This window comes from Thunnus thynnus, chromosome 21 (genome assembly GCF_963924715.1).
Source record: "Thunnus thynnus chromosome 21, fThuThy2.1, whole genome shotgun sequence".
NCBI classification, from domain to species: Eukaryota; Metazoa; Chordata; class Actinopteri; order Scombriformes; family Scombridae; genus Thunnus; species Thunnus thynnus.
Genome location: NC_089537.1, coordinates 8,776,924 through 8,793,265, shown reverse-complemented (window position 1 = coordinate 8,793,265; position 16,342 = coordinate 8,776,924). Strand labels below are relative to the sequence as shown.

The window sequence follows — 16,342 nt, the reverse complement described above, 5'->3', positions numbered from 1 at the left end:
GGCTAAGTGTGAAGACCTTGTGTCAAAGCCATACCTGCTGCCACTACACACACACACACACACACACACACACACACACGCACACACAGGACCATCTATCTGCTTGATCCTTCTCTGAGTGCACGTATGAGGAGGAGGAGGAGGAAGAGAGAGATGTGTGTGTGTGTGTGTGAGGTTTTCATCAGTACAGGAATTTCTCTTCCTCCATTCATCCCCTCCCTGGGGTCCCCTCTCTTATTTATGTTCTGCACACAGTGATCGCACTTGCATACTGAGAGGCGTACAGAGCACCTGGTGCATCCACTCCTATACACACTGTCAGGTGCGCACACTTTAAAACACAAACCAAAGAGGCCCTCTTTCTCCCCGTGCCATGTTCACACACACACACACACACATGAGTAACATAGGAACTGCGCTCTCAAACATCGCAGCGTAACATGTTCTCTTTCGCTGCAAAGGATGTTGTCGTACTCTGGTTGTGGCATCGTGCAGAGCGCCTTTCTAAAGCTTCATATGAAGAATGCCTCCACAAACACAAGACTGTTTTCACTGGAGATGAGAGGCCCACTGACAGGATACAGACCTCACTCCCCTTTGCATTACAGTGTATGCCATATGCAGGGGCCACTCGAGGAGAAACCTTAGAGTATATGGTGGCTGCTGCAACAGGCGGGGATTTTTTTTTTTCCTTTGATAAGCTGAATACTGAATGTCAAGTGGCTGTTCAGATGCATAACGAGTTTGTAAATCATTCTTATCTTAATCTCGGCCATTTGAAAGCAGAAACCTTTTGCATATAGGAAAATGTTTTTCTTTTCTTTCCAAGGACTTTCATGATATTTGCCGAAGTAATAATCTGCATTGTTTGCTTTGGCCTCCAGTAAAAGGCTGAACAAGCATCTTTTGCTTCTTTTCAAGAATCAGGAAAAGTGTCTGATCAAACAAATGCTGTATGTTTTAGCATGGGAAGAAAATGAATAAAGCGGGGAGCAGGGGAAACCAATACCGCATAACTGGGCCACCACAGCAACAAAGCTGCCTGCATTATCCATTGTCTCAGTCCTCACAGCCCCACATGCCCTGACACAAGTGGCTCACGAACAAATGCAAAGTCAAAATATATAAATAAACAATCTAATAAGCAGGGGGCTGTGGGGAAAACGCGCAAGATTTCCATTGTGGTGCGTGCTTTATTTGCCCCTTATCTACTGGGTAGCGAGCGCAAAAGAGGCATCGTGTAAGCATTACGATTACATCGTGTGGGTTTGTTACCCAGGAATGTAAGATGCACTCAGCTCATTCTGCTGTGCGGCACATAGGGTCCCTCACCAGCCCTCCAAAGCATCTTAAGTGGAGAGGTCTGAGGGACCAAGACGCACGCGAGGATAATCTTATTAGCTCCGCTGAAAGCTACTGACGGGCTGTGTTGTTGCACTGTTTGTCCTTGACAAAAATATAAACATCCCTCATTTGCACAGGCTTTCTGCTTTCAAAATGTACGCAGCACATTTGTGATAGCAGCTCAAATTGTTTGTTGATTGAAAGCTGTTATGACGCTGTACTTTTAAAGTGATGATACATTATAGGCAGGTAGGCCTTCTGTAAACTTTTGAAGCCAATAAACTACAATATATGCATTCATTTATCTATGCACTAGTCATGAGATGATTTACTTCCTCAACACATGAGCCAATAAATCATCTCAATAAATGTATCAACTTTCATTTTTACAACCTAGTTGTCAGAAGTGGGACTCACACATCGAGGTACAATAATATAGAAACATGTAAATGACTAACAACCTGAATAGCTCAACCATGTCGCACTACACAAAAGGGTGAGAAGGCCTCGCACTAAACCAGTTTGCATGTGCATATCTGGGATTTGATATGTGTGTGTGTGGCAGAGTGTGACTAATTCCTGCTAAATGGCCCTTACTTGAGGGGCTGGTCCCCATCAGCTGTAGGCCAGACTTAGTGCCATCTGGGCACAATGTTAAGTTTCACTTGTGAATGGGAGCCACAACCACCAAATCCCCAATCTTCCCCCTTCCCCTTCCTCTTTGCCTTGCAGGGCCAAGGGGAAGCCATAAGTGCAGTGTTGAACACAGCATGGAAACCTAAGTATGTGGTTTCCTCGGAGAGCCAATGAGTTTGGGAACACCTCCTCAGTAGGGATTTTGAACCCATGACAGGTCCTTTAACCACTAGCAAGCACTTCCACTGTCTCCTTAAGGGGCCTCATCCCCTCACTGACCTTATCCAATGCAAACACATGCAGCCCAAGCCAGCATTCTGTTTTATTGCTAGATTCAGCTAATCTTGCTGAAGGGCTTACTCCTCCTCCCTCTTCGCCCCTCAGTGTTTTAGTTATTCCAGCTGTGCAGGAGCCCTTAATGTTGTTGGCATAGCTGCGAAATGTGCAAAAACACACAAGGTACACACAGGAAAACATGTGCAGGCATGTAGGGGCACTGTGAGGTGCACACACATGCATGCAAACATGAACACACACACACACACGCACACACACACACACATAGTCTCACGCTCCTCCCTTTCTCCATTCATTTTCTCCCCCTCTCATCCCACTTTTGCTCACAATCTCCCTCAATCGTCTCCATCTCCCATCTCTCCCCTCCCCTCTAACTTGCTGCGCTGCGGTGCGTTTGTGCAGTGTTGATAAGCCTAAGATAGCAGATCTCGGTGGTCGCTGATGTAATGATGATGAATGCTGCGCCGCTGCCAGTCTCCCCCCTCAGGGGGCCCTCGACTCTGAACAGTTGCCCTAATGAAATGAACACAAATACAGTACCCCGTCTGTGAGGGGGGGGGTGCCAAATCTAAGAAGACACTTCAAGAGTTTATATAGAAATGTCCCCCAGTTTCTGATTGTGTGTGCAAGTGTGTGTGTGTGTGTGTCATGCATTTGCAAATATGTTCCCAAGCACAGAGTGCAGTGGAATTAGAGTTACACCTTAAGCAGCTTCATAAAATTAGGCTTGTAAAGACGCAGCCTTTAAATAACAAGAGGCAGTCATTTAAGCTTGCATGAAGAAAAAAAAAAAGAAAGACTGATTTTTTTTTTTTATCAAAGGCAAAAGTTTATTTTAGTGTTTCACTTTGATGTGTACAATTTGCAGATGACTTTCAACTCAGTGCCTTTGTCACCAAGGCGTATAATTTATGTTAAATTGATTTGCTTAATGTGCTTATAAAATAAGAATGTTTTTTTTTCTGAGGGAACAGTCTGAATTGTGGTATTTTAAACCTGTTTAATCGCCTCCCTTTCTGTGTGGAAGGATTACAGTTGAGCACAAATAAAGATACACCCTCTTTCTCTCTCCTCTAATTGGGTGTAGGACAGTCATTTCATGGAAAAGACATTAATATGAAATTAACATTTATTTTGCGTAACAACAGCAACCGATGCCTAGTTAATTCCATCTTTTGTGCCAGGCCTCTGTGACACACCACTGAAAAAAAGTCTGTAAGGTATTCCCCATACAGATGGTTATTTCTGTGCTGTCGCATGTAAATGTATATAAAAAATCTGATTTCTGCCTGTAAATAGATCATTTTTTTTGTTTTTAGTGAAGGTTTAAACTACAAACAACAACTTCAAATGACATGACACTAACTAATTTTGTAGGGAATAGGATCTCTGCTCTCAGATTAAAGGAAAAACTTTTTTCTCACACCAAGTCACGTAGTTTTCTTCCTGTACTTCAAACATCACCATGGAAGTGTCTTTGTGTTGATGGATATCTGAATGTTTCTGAGGAGTTGGACGGGGTGAAAATGAGCAACACCAAACGTGAAAGCAGAGACAGGAACATCTGCAGGATTGGGTGTGGGCGTCCAGGTCAGAGGGATTATGGGTGAAAAGGTCCTGCTTTTAATTGCTGCTTTGGAACTGTGGCCTGCCTTGTGGAACACAAAAGACTGGTCAGACACGCTTCAGTGGCTTGGACTTGTGAATATTTCCCCGTCCACTGGAATGCCCCGCTTTCTCCTCACCTCCCCTACAAACCCCGGTCCTGACCCTCATATTCAGCACTACGCTTCCAGCTCTTTCTGCTTGGGTCTGACTCACCTGGGGGCGTCAGCCAGGCGCACACATGCACGTATCCTCCCATACAGAGAGCACAGCCGGGATCTCTCCCTTTTCTTTTCCTCTTTGCTCAAGTTCAGTCATTAGGATGATGTAATGATGGAAAAGGGAAAGAGTTTTCTCTGATCACGCTCTCGGTTCTGCCGATGAAAGGGAAAGGGTGGCACCTATGATCAGTTATCAGCGTAGGAACTTACAAATACGCACGTGCAGACAGACATGCGCCGCACATATTCTAACGATTAATTCGCTCTCGCTGCAAAGACCCCCAGAAATGAAAGCATCCACTCTATCAAACGCGTGCAGCAGTGATTTGAGATGATATCTGTGCAAGTAGGACAAAAATGTCTTTGGTTGGGGATGACGGCTACACATGTATTCATGTTGGAGTGATTAGAGGACGAGCTCTTGTTTAATTCTGTTTTGATTGGTAGGGGTGTAATTGCATTGTGTTTTTTTTTCCTTTCTTTTTTTTTTTTTTTTTTTTTTTTGTAAGCCAGCAATTGCTTACAGATGTTGTTGTCGGGTCAGAATAGATGACAGACTCTGGTTTTTCAGGGGGTTGGGAAAAAAAACAAACAAAGCGCACAGTGTTTGTCTGAAGTTTACCCCTCACCACTTCCCCCTCGCCTTCCCTCCTTGGGGAGTTGGTAAAAATCAGCTCCCCCCCCTCCCTTCTCTTGTAGTTTCAGCAGCACTCCTCTGTTTGCATTATAGCTGACTTTACTGCTGGCCTTTGTATCCATGCATGTTTATAGAGTTGAGTACAATTAAATAGTACAGTTGGGTAATTAGCTGGTCTTTATTGGAAAGAAAATGCTAGTCAGACTAAATATTTCCAGTAATTATCCATGAATTATGGAGTCTAAGTAAAGGCTTTGTATTGGACCAAATGAAGCTGTCCTGTACTTTTGTGTAAATGAGTGACTGTGGTGTATCACCGCGTTGTCTCCATAATCAGAGACCTCCATGACCTAGATAGAGTTGAGTTTGTAGACGGCTGAGGTAGACAGCTCAGTTCAGCTCTGAGGTGCTGAACTGAGCAGCATGTCTGCTAGACTGTTGGCTGAACCCCTTCTAAACCCACAGACAGTATTAACTTGAACCACCTTTATTCTTTGAAAGAAAAATTGCCCGGCACCATGATATTCCCAAAAGGGCCTTCAAACAACCCTTGTTTTTTCAGCACTGTGAATGTTTCTCTCTCTGTGGTATCCCCTTAAGGTTTCTCCTTTCTCTCTGGAAAGACTGCTAGAGCAGGATTATCAGTATATCCACAAGCTGCCTTTACTTCTATTCTGAGATATAAAATATCATCAGGATGTCCTGCCTCGCTATGTTTATAGAGTTGTCGTGCTTTTTTTTTTTTTTTTTTTGACAAGAAGTCAGAAGTTTAGTGTGGCATAGTTCAAAATAAGGTAAGTTAATTTTTGGTTTGGGATATTTAACCAGCAAGAGAAGCAGATCAGACCCTCACAAGCAGATCAGAGCCCAGCAGGTTTGAGTTAAAATAAATCAGGGTGAGCTGGTGGATTGACCTGTGGTCTGCTCTGGGCATCATGAAAAGGGAGGATTGGATCTGAAGTTTTCCTCACATGGTTCTCAGTGTTGAAGTCTTTTCTTGAGGCGTTCTATTGATAAAATGTTTAACTTATATCAAGAAAGAAAAACGTGATTTTTAAACTTAATGTGAAAATCAAACTGATTTATTTTAGTTTAACAAGCGGAGAGACACTTTTTTTAAAACGGACAAATGAAATTGATTCATCTGATTTTGTGCATTTACCTGTCCTCTCCGCCTTCTTCTCCTCCTCCACCAGTTATCCCGTCTCCATGAGGTGTTGAGGAATGAGCAATCGCCATGGAAACCCAGTCCCAGGCCAGTTCAGCAGCTGAGAAGAAGAAGAGGGTGGAGACCATTGTGGCGACCAAAGGCTCATCAGCACGCAATGACATCAGCGAGAAGGCGGTGGCCTCCAGCACCACCTCAAACGGTACGCGCCACCTCTAACTGCAACCACAGCGGTTTGTGTAAAAATAACTTTGGTCTGTTGGAATTACACCCAGTTTTTAGAAGATTTTTTAAGGAGAGGAGATGGGTTCATAAGGGAATGTGATGTGAGGAGACAAGGCACAGACAAATAACTTTCTTCTAATACATTTTCAAAATGTATGAATCTATAGCTCCTAAAATTAAACCTCAAACAACTTAATGTTAATAAAAAAAATCAATCAATCACTCTTAGTTTGTATATTGCTGGTTATCTGCTGATCTCAAAGGCTCAGATTGATGAGGTCTGCTAACCAAACTGTAGCCTTCGTATGTAAATAGGATGTATGCACCATTAGATCACCAAGTTTTCATCCACTTTTAGCCCATAATGTAGCTAAACCAACAAAGCTTGCAAGGTCTCGTTGTCTGGCATTTTTGGACCAGACGTTTTCCAGACTGACGTGTGGCCACAGTACATCACCTACTATCACTCATCGTATTTGAGCGCTGGGGCCACTGATCTGATCTTATCTGATACTGGCGACCGAGGAATGTTTTTGTACCCATGTTCTCATTACTTTAATGTGAAATCGACCTACTCCCAAAAAACTGGATTGAAAGACATGCGCAGATCCTTGCATTAGACTGTTTACTTCCCCCCTATTCTCATGGTTTACAGTGAGTCACATATAATGCTCACTGGTAGCAAAACTTTGGCATGTTTACATAGCAATGTCTTCAACACATGCTATTAAAAGTGGCGTGGAGCTTACAGTTCATTAAGCCTGTCGTCATTCAGCCTTTCATTCTCAATTCAGATGCCGGAATGAGGGATATTAGATTGTGATTTTTTTTGTGTGTGTGTGCTGGAAAACCTTGGGACATCAAGCTAAAGTCATAACAAAACCAGAGTTGAGATCACCACGGCCTAAGCTGCAGCTGTGCTCATTAGCAGTGAGAGGATTTGGAAGGTTTTAGGTATGGAGCGTTGGCTTTGGGAGATGGAGCTGGTGGCCTGATGGAGTTTTCTGTCACCCCCCCACTCCCCTCCTCGGCTCGGTTCATGTCAGATGTGATCGTCCCGAGTGTGAACAGGAGACAAACACTCCAGCAAAGGGTAAATAAATAAGTTGCTGTGACTTTCTCCCCATATGGGAGTTATCACAGGAAGTGGGTAAGGTAATGCATCCTGTATCTTGGGAACACACTCACTCTTACTCATTCCCAGATGGCCAGCACTGTTTTATTAATTAAAGGGGCAACAGTGAAAAAAAAAAAAAAAGTTTGTTGTGGAAAAAGCATGGATGTAATTTGGCTCCGTGATTGTGGATTTTTCTTCGTAATGTGCTGGTAATTACAGCTCTGAACAGCAGGAGGTTTGTCTTGAAAACCTTGCTGAGGAGTCTCCTAAACTGACTTAGCCACGTCAGAAGACATGCTACAACTTTAAGCAATGTTGCACTTCCTAAAATACAGTAGTCTCATAATTCACTGGACGAGGGGAGTGATGATACTTATCTGCAGAGAAAGGTCCCTTTTTAGATCCCAATCTCTCTCTTGGAATCATAAGATAGCTTACACATTCTTTGTGTGGTTATAATTACAGCACATTCCCAAGTCGCCCCCAGAACTCATAACCTCTTATCAGGTGTAACCCTACACTCGCCTCAACTTTAACCCCCGTACCCCCTGCCCCACCGCCTCCATCCAAACAAAAGGTAATTGTGAGCAGCTGTGGAACCCCAGTGACTGGTTCTTCTTAGGCAGGCTCTGCGAAATATTTCCCCCCGTCAAGCGGAGTAGCGGCCCCTGATCTCTGTGCAGCGGAAACCCCGTGGTGCGCCCGGCAACAGCGTGCTACGATAAGTTGTGAAAAGTGGAAAAAAAAAAAAGTAGGAGGGGCAGGTGGAGTGGACATGGTGGATGTTTAGCTTGGTCTTCCCGAAGTAATCTCTGCTACCGAGTAGTACATCTGTGATTGTGATCAGCTGACAAACAGGTATTGATCTGATCAGCTCTTACTGCTGCACAAGCAACTAGTCTGTGACAACTTCTGTTCTTGGAAACTGATTTAACTCCAAAAGTATTCACTTCTCGTGCACTACAGGGATAATTCACAACTTCCTCCTCTTCCACTCTGTCTTTCCCCTCTTGTCCTCAGTCTGTAAGTTTTGTCCAAGTTGAGCAGGCCCAGAGTAATTATTGAGTCCTGGTAGAGCGTTCCCACATGGTTGGCTTAAATGGTGGCTTCATCCTGTGTGCCATTCATCTCTGTGCCCCCTCCTCTTGCCTGACAGCTCAAAAGAGCCGACTGTGCCACAACAATGCTGTGATTGGTGCTCTTTAGGAGGGGTTTTGGGGTAGGGGGGGGCTTACTCACCCCTCCCACCCTCATCATTCGGCAGGCAGGTGGACCACAAAGTCCCCTGATTCTTTTGTTGGGTCCTGAGCTAAAAAAAAAAAAAAAAAAAGATGTCCATGCTCCTTGGCTGAATAAATCCTGTCGTCATGGGATAATTTGCTAATAAAAAAAAAGAAAAAAACAGGGTGGGGGTCAAGGGTTGGTTATTTGCGAAAGAGAAAAAGAAGAGGAAAAGTTCTGGTTGGTTGGACTTTTTTGATATGGGTGCTGCTGATTTGGGGAAAGAGAGGAAGATAGTGTAAGTAATAGGATGAGAATTGAAAAATGGGAAGGAGAAACACTGGACTCCGTTCAGAAAATTGTCAGGGAGTGCTGTTTTAACATAACAGAGCAGGTTATGAAGTGGGTGAGATGGGACCTTTTTGCTTAAAAAGGCAAGAGCAAGGGTCTCTGAAGCAAACAAGTTAAGCCTTTGAGGGCAACAAATGTTAGGCTTTTGTGTAGGTTACCATAAAAATCTCTAAGCAAATGGAAAGCGTGCCTAAAATGTTTAAAGAAGAAAAAGAATACTTGACTGCTTTGAAAAAAAAAAAAAAATCTTCAGACGGGTAAAGAAGAGAGAGGGAAGATTGATACAGAAAGGGGGAGATTTAGAAGAAGAGTGAGGGGCCACCTTCTTTTTAGGCAGCCATTTAAATGATCAACAGTAAATAGAGGGGAATGTCATCTGACAGAAATAAAGTTCCCGTTAACAGCGGGGATGGAAAGTAATTTACAGATACGCTGTCCCCGCCATCTTTGTGCCTTCCAGATAAGGTTTCATTTCAGAAACGGATAGGAGACATTTTCACTTACGGGCCCCCATTCTGGGACACCTGTGATAACAGCTTGTGGACCCCTAATTGAAAATGGGTTTCAAAATGGATTTTCACTTTTCTTCCTCCCTCCTCGCCCCCTCCATTTCCCTCCCTCCCTCCCTCATGACTGCCCCCCCACCCCTACCCCCCACCTCCGTCAACACCCAGCTCCATCCCTTTTTTCCTTGGCGTTCCCTTGTCGTTGGTAGAGGGAAGCAGTATTGAAAGGACAAGGAGGGAGAAGGGAGAGGAAGGGAGGAAGGGAGGGAGGCTCGGGGGGGGGGGGGGGGGGGGGGGAAATGGAGCGTTGGGAGCGGATCATCCCTCAGCCTGTGTCACAGCTATGACAGCTGCGTGATCCGTCTTATTAATGAAATCATTGATCACTTGATGGGACTCATAATCAACTGTTTCTCCACTGTGTCCTGCCCCATCCCCACCTCCTCCTCCTCCCTCCTAATGCTGCCACCTCTGCTTTCCACTTTTTAACCCTGTTTTATTCCATCTAAAGGATGAACCACCTTGGCAATGTAATCTTTTTCTTTGGTGTGACTAGTTAAAAAAAAATTAATAAAATGTATAAATTTAACCAGAACTACTAGAAACAGTCAAGAGGTGAATGCTGGCATGTGATTCAGCATCAGGAGATGTGAAATGTATCTGCTCACTTTCTTAAATTGGCATTTTCCTTTAGAGAGAGCGAGCTGGTGGTTACACTGAGTGGTTTGTGCATCATAACTACTAAAAGGTGATCTCTGCCATCTGTATTTGTGCTGTATGTATTTCATGGGGACCAGAGGAGGAAGCAGGGGCCCCTCCATGTTACTCTGCTCTGGGCTCTGCCTGTGGGGGCTAATGAGAGAGGACTGATGGAGGGATAAGGGACCTCATGGGAGCTCTGGCTGGCCCACAGGTCAAACAGCACAATGGAGGAGGCGTTATATAGCCTGACACACATCACCATACAGGAAAACTGTCTTTTAGTGTCAAAAAAACATCTGTATGATACATAAATAATACATAAAATACACAAAAAACTATTATACAAGTAGAAATAGAATTGCATGACATTTTAGCCATAATAAGGCCTCTTCATAATTGTACAGTAGTTGTGAGCTTTTAGAGATTAAGAGGTATGAAATTTCAAATATACCTGTAGATTAGGATTTGTAAAGTCACACGCACACACAGTGGATGGGCTTTGCCTTCACTAGTGAGCCATAGCCATTTCATGGACCTCTGCACTGAAGGCAATTTCCTGCAGCAGCAGGGGGACAGGCTTTGGCAGAGCCACCTCACAGGGGCCTGAGGCGCAGGATTAGCTTAGCCTCGCTGCTGCTAAGGGCGGAGGGGAACCTCAGCTGCCCAGCCCAGCCTGGCTTCTCTTGTCTGGCAAACTTCCGCTTGCCCAGATCTGCCTGCTGAAGCTCCACTGCTCCTTCACTGCTGGAAGATGCATATAAGCCACTGCCTCAAGACTTTTGCACGCTGAGGAGATGTTGCCAGAACTTAACTGTAGTGGCATGAAAACTTCAAAATTAGCCCTTGAAGGAAATTACAGTTTACTACAACTTCTCTCATAGTTTTGACCATCACTTCTATTGTTTATAACATTGTACTCACTTAGGCACACGGCCACATCACTGAAACAAAGTCAGTTGAGGCAAGAAACACTAGCAGTCAGATGATCAGATATGTTGTATATTAGCCAGAATATTTAAATTATTTCATTTTGAGGCATAAAAGGTAAAGTGAGCGCATCTGTCACTAGTATTTTAGAGCTGAACCAACCAAATGTACTGCTGTTGTTTGCTTTCTCTTCCAGACCTTCAACATCTCAGTCACAGATTTTTAATTCTAATAGGTTGTGATAGTTCATGCTGAACATCACTATGGCTCCTTATAAGTACCTGAGGTCATTTTCACCGACATGCTGAGAGCCAGAAAGGCCTGGGGGTCAGAGGTCACCCGGGTCAGAGACAAGTCTCTAAACCAATGACCAGCCACACAAAGACAAATCAGTCTGCCCTGTGTGAGAGGAGATATGTCACACAGCCTGCCCCTGCTGCATCCCAGCAGTACCGTGGACATGCCTGATCTTACTCCTCTGAGAGAGGGAGGTGCAGGGGTGTCCAGGGGCCCCATAAACTCATAAACCCATAAAGTGGGGAAACAGTAGTTGATTATTCTACCACTCTGTCCATTTGTCGGTAGGCATCAGTGGCCTCCCTCCTGCCAGTAGGAACAATGCAGGAGTGTCCTGACCCTGCCAGGAGGATTTATTGTGGTGTGTTCTTCTCTACGTCCTCTCTGTTTTGTTCACTCACTCACAGCTCCTTACCACAGTTGGGTTCTTGTTGAATGGGGCTCAGGATGAAGTAGCAACTAGTGGCCTTGCCACCAGGGTTGGAGTTGAAAGAATGACTGTTAATGGAGGAGGACAGATACTGATGCTGACCAGAGCTTTTGCTTGATGTATGTGGTTTCTATCATATGTAAAGAAAATCAAGTTAACAGAAAGGTTTTCCAGTTAACTCTTTTGCTTTGATGTTTTAGTTGCTTTATTATCTTACATCATTATGTGGTAAGGACATATAAGACATCTGTAAAAGACTCTTTCCTGGCTTGTGAATTATCTGTGGATTCTGTTATTTGTGGGTTTTCTGTGTGCTTTTGAACATGTTGACAGGTTAACATGTTAAAGCAATGTGTACTGTAATTTTAAGAGCTCTCAAGGTAAAACGAACCCTAAAAACAAAATACAAAGAAGCTTTGTTCAGAAAGTACATATTGTGCCAGCGTAGTTTTATTGAGACAATCTGTAAAATTATTTTCTTGTATAAAGGTTGGTTGCCATCACATAAATTAACTCATTAAGGGGGGGGATTCAGACTGAAAATAGCTCTGTGTTAAAAAAAAACGCAGGAGGCTGCGTTGGTCCAGGCGTGCACCGGTGAGACCATGAAATACAATCCAGGAAGTCCAGTTGGAGTAGCAGATTTATGTGTTTAAAGGCTTATCAGACACCAACACATCGCACAACTGTTTGTAATAGTAACATATGGAATTTTAAAATACTGGAAACACAACTATTTTATCTTTTATCGCAATGATCGAGAGGTAAACAGTGCAAATACGGAGGTAATGTTACAAAGTCATCTACCAGGAATGTGTACTAGCATGTATGTGATTGGCCGACGCAGCACCTTGCTGGATGATGTCATGTTGCATTGCAGCAAAAGTTTAGAGTGGTTTAACTTTTCTGCCGGACGACCCTGCGTTGTTTTGCTGGAGCCCCCTGCGTTGCCTCCATTCAAATGAATGAATGGCTGCGCTTTATCACGCAGGGCTAATGTTGATTTGAAAGTCTTTCTTAATAGATATTTGTTTGATGTCCAATTTAGCAAAACATTCAGAAACATCGAATCAAAGATGGAAACTTTTTTTGTCTGACAGCAGCCCGCTTGAATGTTTCAGGCCACATCCAGCTCTCTGCTCAAAACTCACTGGATTAAATCAAGACATGCTTTCAGGTTTGAGAGAGCAAAAGGCCCTATACCCCCTAATCTCCCTCCCCTGACCTCCACACCCCCTGGGCCTTGACTCTCACCCTTCTCCCTGCTCCCCCTCCCCTTTCCCGCCCAACTCTCTCCCTCGCAGTGCGAAAGAGGAGCTAGGATCAAAGGCCATAAACCATGGCAGTGATTTCTGGTGATTGATTAGAAGCAGAGGTTGAGAAGCAGCGGCTCTCTCCCCTCCATTCTTCCCACCCTCCGGTCCTGCGCACGCATTCTCCCAGGGCTCTCGTAAATAGCTCAGGCTTTAAGTGTGAAAAGAGTTGCCACGATTGGCAGACAGAGCCCAAAAACACATCCGTGCCGGAGCGGCTTGGCCGGTTTTCCTGCCTCTTCCTCCTGGATGGCAGGGGGGTGTCAGCTGATAAGAACCATTTGTTGTCTTGCTTGGATCTGGGGAAGGACAGTGTAATCCCCTCGCCCTGGTCTGTTCGCAGAGCTGGAGGAAAAGAGCAGAGGAGAGGAGGAGGAATTGATTTTCAGAGAGAGGGCATGCGGAGAATTGAACTCAGATGTGTAGCAGAGACAGGGTTTGAAAGAAACATTCTACTTGCGGGGAAACAAATGTCTGTAGCTTACAGCAGAGGGCCGTGCAATTTGAACTTGAGCAAGTCCTTCTAATGTTAATCAATTGCATAGCTGTCTTTCACCATTCTCTCCCCCGCCTCCTCCTCCTCCCCCTTTCCCAATCCCAACTCAGCCCCGGAGGCCTCTTGACAAGCAAGTGGTCCTGTAAAGGCATTTTAATAGGCCATGGTCATTCAGTGGCATTGAGATTAATGCTTGAATTGAATCTCCCACATGCAAGCTTTTGCACAGAGACACAAATACACATTGCACCTCTTTCTCTGTCTTTCCTACCCTATCTGATCTCACCTGGAGCTGTGAGTCTAATGATGTTCGGAGTGTGGGCCTCGCAGCGACAGCTCCAGTCCCGGGGAGATGTGTCTCATGTCAGACTTTGCGCCAGACAGACTCCAATAAGGAAAGGGGGGCAGTGGTGGGGTGGGGTGGGTGTTCTTCAACACAGCTGGAGCAAAGCCAAAACTGAAAGTGCAATTCTCTGATGGTTTTGTTTTTCCACTGTGGTATTTACAAAGTGATTGAGCACATTTTTGAGTGTCATGGAGTATCTCATTACGCTCTTAAAAGCTTTTTATCCATCCACATGCTCTAAAATATGTACACACGCGTTGCATACTGTAGGTACTCAGTCATGCATGCATGCAGACACATAATCTCTCATTTTCTCTCACTTCCCTCGACTGCACCAAACTGTACACTCACACTCGGTGCAGCTGGAGGATGGGGCCGTGATTATTAACTGTTTGGCGACCTCATGACTTCATCTTCGGTGCTGTCAGAGGCGGCCCACATTATGTCTCCGCTCGGCTCAATGGGCTCTTTGTTCTGGCTTGGCTCTGGAGCAGCTCAGCATGGGGCTGCATGAGTCCAACAGTCCCACTGCGGCTCAGGAGGGAGGGAGAAGGATAGATGGAGGGAGGTATAGTGGATGGAGAGAGGGAGGGAATGTGAGGGGAAAAGGATGAGGGGAGATGGAAGGATATTGAAGAGATTTGGGAAATACATGGGAACTGGGAGAGTGTGGGATAAGAGCAGGAAGGTAGGAGAGTGAGATTAGCAGGAAGAAAGTGAGAGCTAGATATATAAGGTGGGGGTTGAGGGATGGAGAGGGGAGGAAGGTAAAAAAGTACGCCACTGGTGAATCCTTAAGTAGCCTTGAATAGGTGAGTCTTTACTATGATCATTTTAAACACTGCTTTCCCTCCGTCACACTTATTCATTCCAATAAGGACACCAGATTATGAAGGTAACATGTCCGCTGAGGTGCAGTGGCCATCCTCATGTGGAATGTGGGATTAATGGGAAAGTAATACAGAGATTAGAGAATGAGGTGAGAGCGGCGAGGAGCGGAAGATTCCACCGGTGGGAGTGACAGGAGAGGTCATACATGAGGAGAGTTCATTACCTAGAGGGGACAGCAGTAAGAGAGGAGAATCAGAAGGAGCGAAGGAAGAAGTAAGTAAGGAAAAATGGATAAAAAGCAATATATTGAGGAAAACTGACAGGTGAAAAGATAAAAGAGATTAAGATAAAGTCAGATAGAGAAAAGTGTCAATGGAATTTTTAAAGATACATACATAGATAATTGGTTAGTTTTTCAGTTAACCTTGTGTATGAGAAATCACGTTTTTGTTCTGCCAGTTTTGTATGGCAAATGGCTCCAGATGCAACAGTATCCATTAGCCTCAGCAGCTGTTGCAATCTAAGATGCCATAAAGTCGAAGCTGTAGTAAAATTTATAATGCTTCATCATTGCATTTTTCAACAAAACTCAGAATCATAGCTGCCGAACTCATCAGAAATTTGCCCAAAATCTGCAAAGAAGTGGTGCAGACAACAGAATCTTAAGCCTAGTGATTGGATGTTTCATGCAACAGTGCTCCTTGGGAGTTTTACTTGACTTCTCTCCTGAAGCTTTTATGTATTACTGACTTTTTTAAATCAAAGAATCAGATTTTTTTTTCAAAGCAGTTGCTCATCTTTTGTACTGAAACCAAAATAGTTTTATGGTCATCCAAGACTTGGAAGCCCCCGAACTGCCAGTCATCTCAAATTGTTTATGGAGAAAATGACTTGTACTTCCTGTTGCTCCGCCTGTTACAGTACTACAGTGTACACCCAGTGAGCAGATCCAACATATCATCCAGACATGACACTTTCATCCAGTATTTTGCTTTACTACTTATCTAATCACATGGAGAGTACGGGGCCTTTTCCTATCCCCACTCACCTCCAACCTCCAGCCCCTTTCCAGCAGACAGTGGTTAAATCTGTTTGACCAACATGGTAGATCCTCTAATCTTCAGAGCTTTCTCTGTCTGCTGCAGACACTGTAATGAAGGGGTCCAGGTCTCACCTGTATTTTAAGGGGGAGAGGGGTGAATTACACCCTGTTTATTAAGCGGGTGCTCCCATTCATATCACAGGTTGGGGGGTAGGGGGAGGTCAAGTCGAGGATTCTGTAGTAAACGTGGCCCAACCTTCAGTCGTAATGATGAGAGGATGTTGGAAGGCAAATGATGAATGACAGGTTTATAAAGGATTCTTTGTGAGGTGAATTGGCACATCCAAGGTCCTGATGAAGAAAAAAAATGTGGAAAATGAACTAATGTTATTTTAAATAATTAATGTGTCAAGCTGTAAAGACAAAAAGTTGATTTGATTAGCCTTGGAGTTTCTTTTTTAACACCAGGTGACTTAATGTGTGCACAGAACAGCCCCTCATTGTGGGAGCAGAGTGAAGGAGTCAGTTGAGTTGTGTTATTTTATATGGCATTTGGCTTGTAGTTTGGAATTCTGATTGTCATGCTCTCTGGTAAAAAGGCCTTATGTCCAAACGTGACGGGTTAGAAAC

General features: G+C 44.2%; 1 protein-coding gene across 1 annotated transcript in view; it reads left to right on the top strand.

Moving 5' to 3' along the window:
* gli3 (GLI family zinc finger 3) overlaps positions 1-16,342 on the top strand; it is a 95,895-nt gene that overhangs the window by 11,493 nt on the left and 68,060 nt on the right. The window contains exon 2 of the mRNA XM_067578755.1: positions 5,937-6,110. Within this exon, the coding sequence (XP_067434856.1) occupies positions 5,978-6,110 (133 nt within the window). The 5' untranslated portion in view covers positions 5,937-5,977. The remainder of the gene's footprint in view (positions 1-5,936; positions 6,111-16,342) is intronic.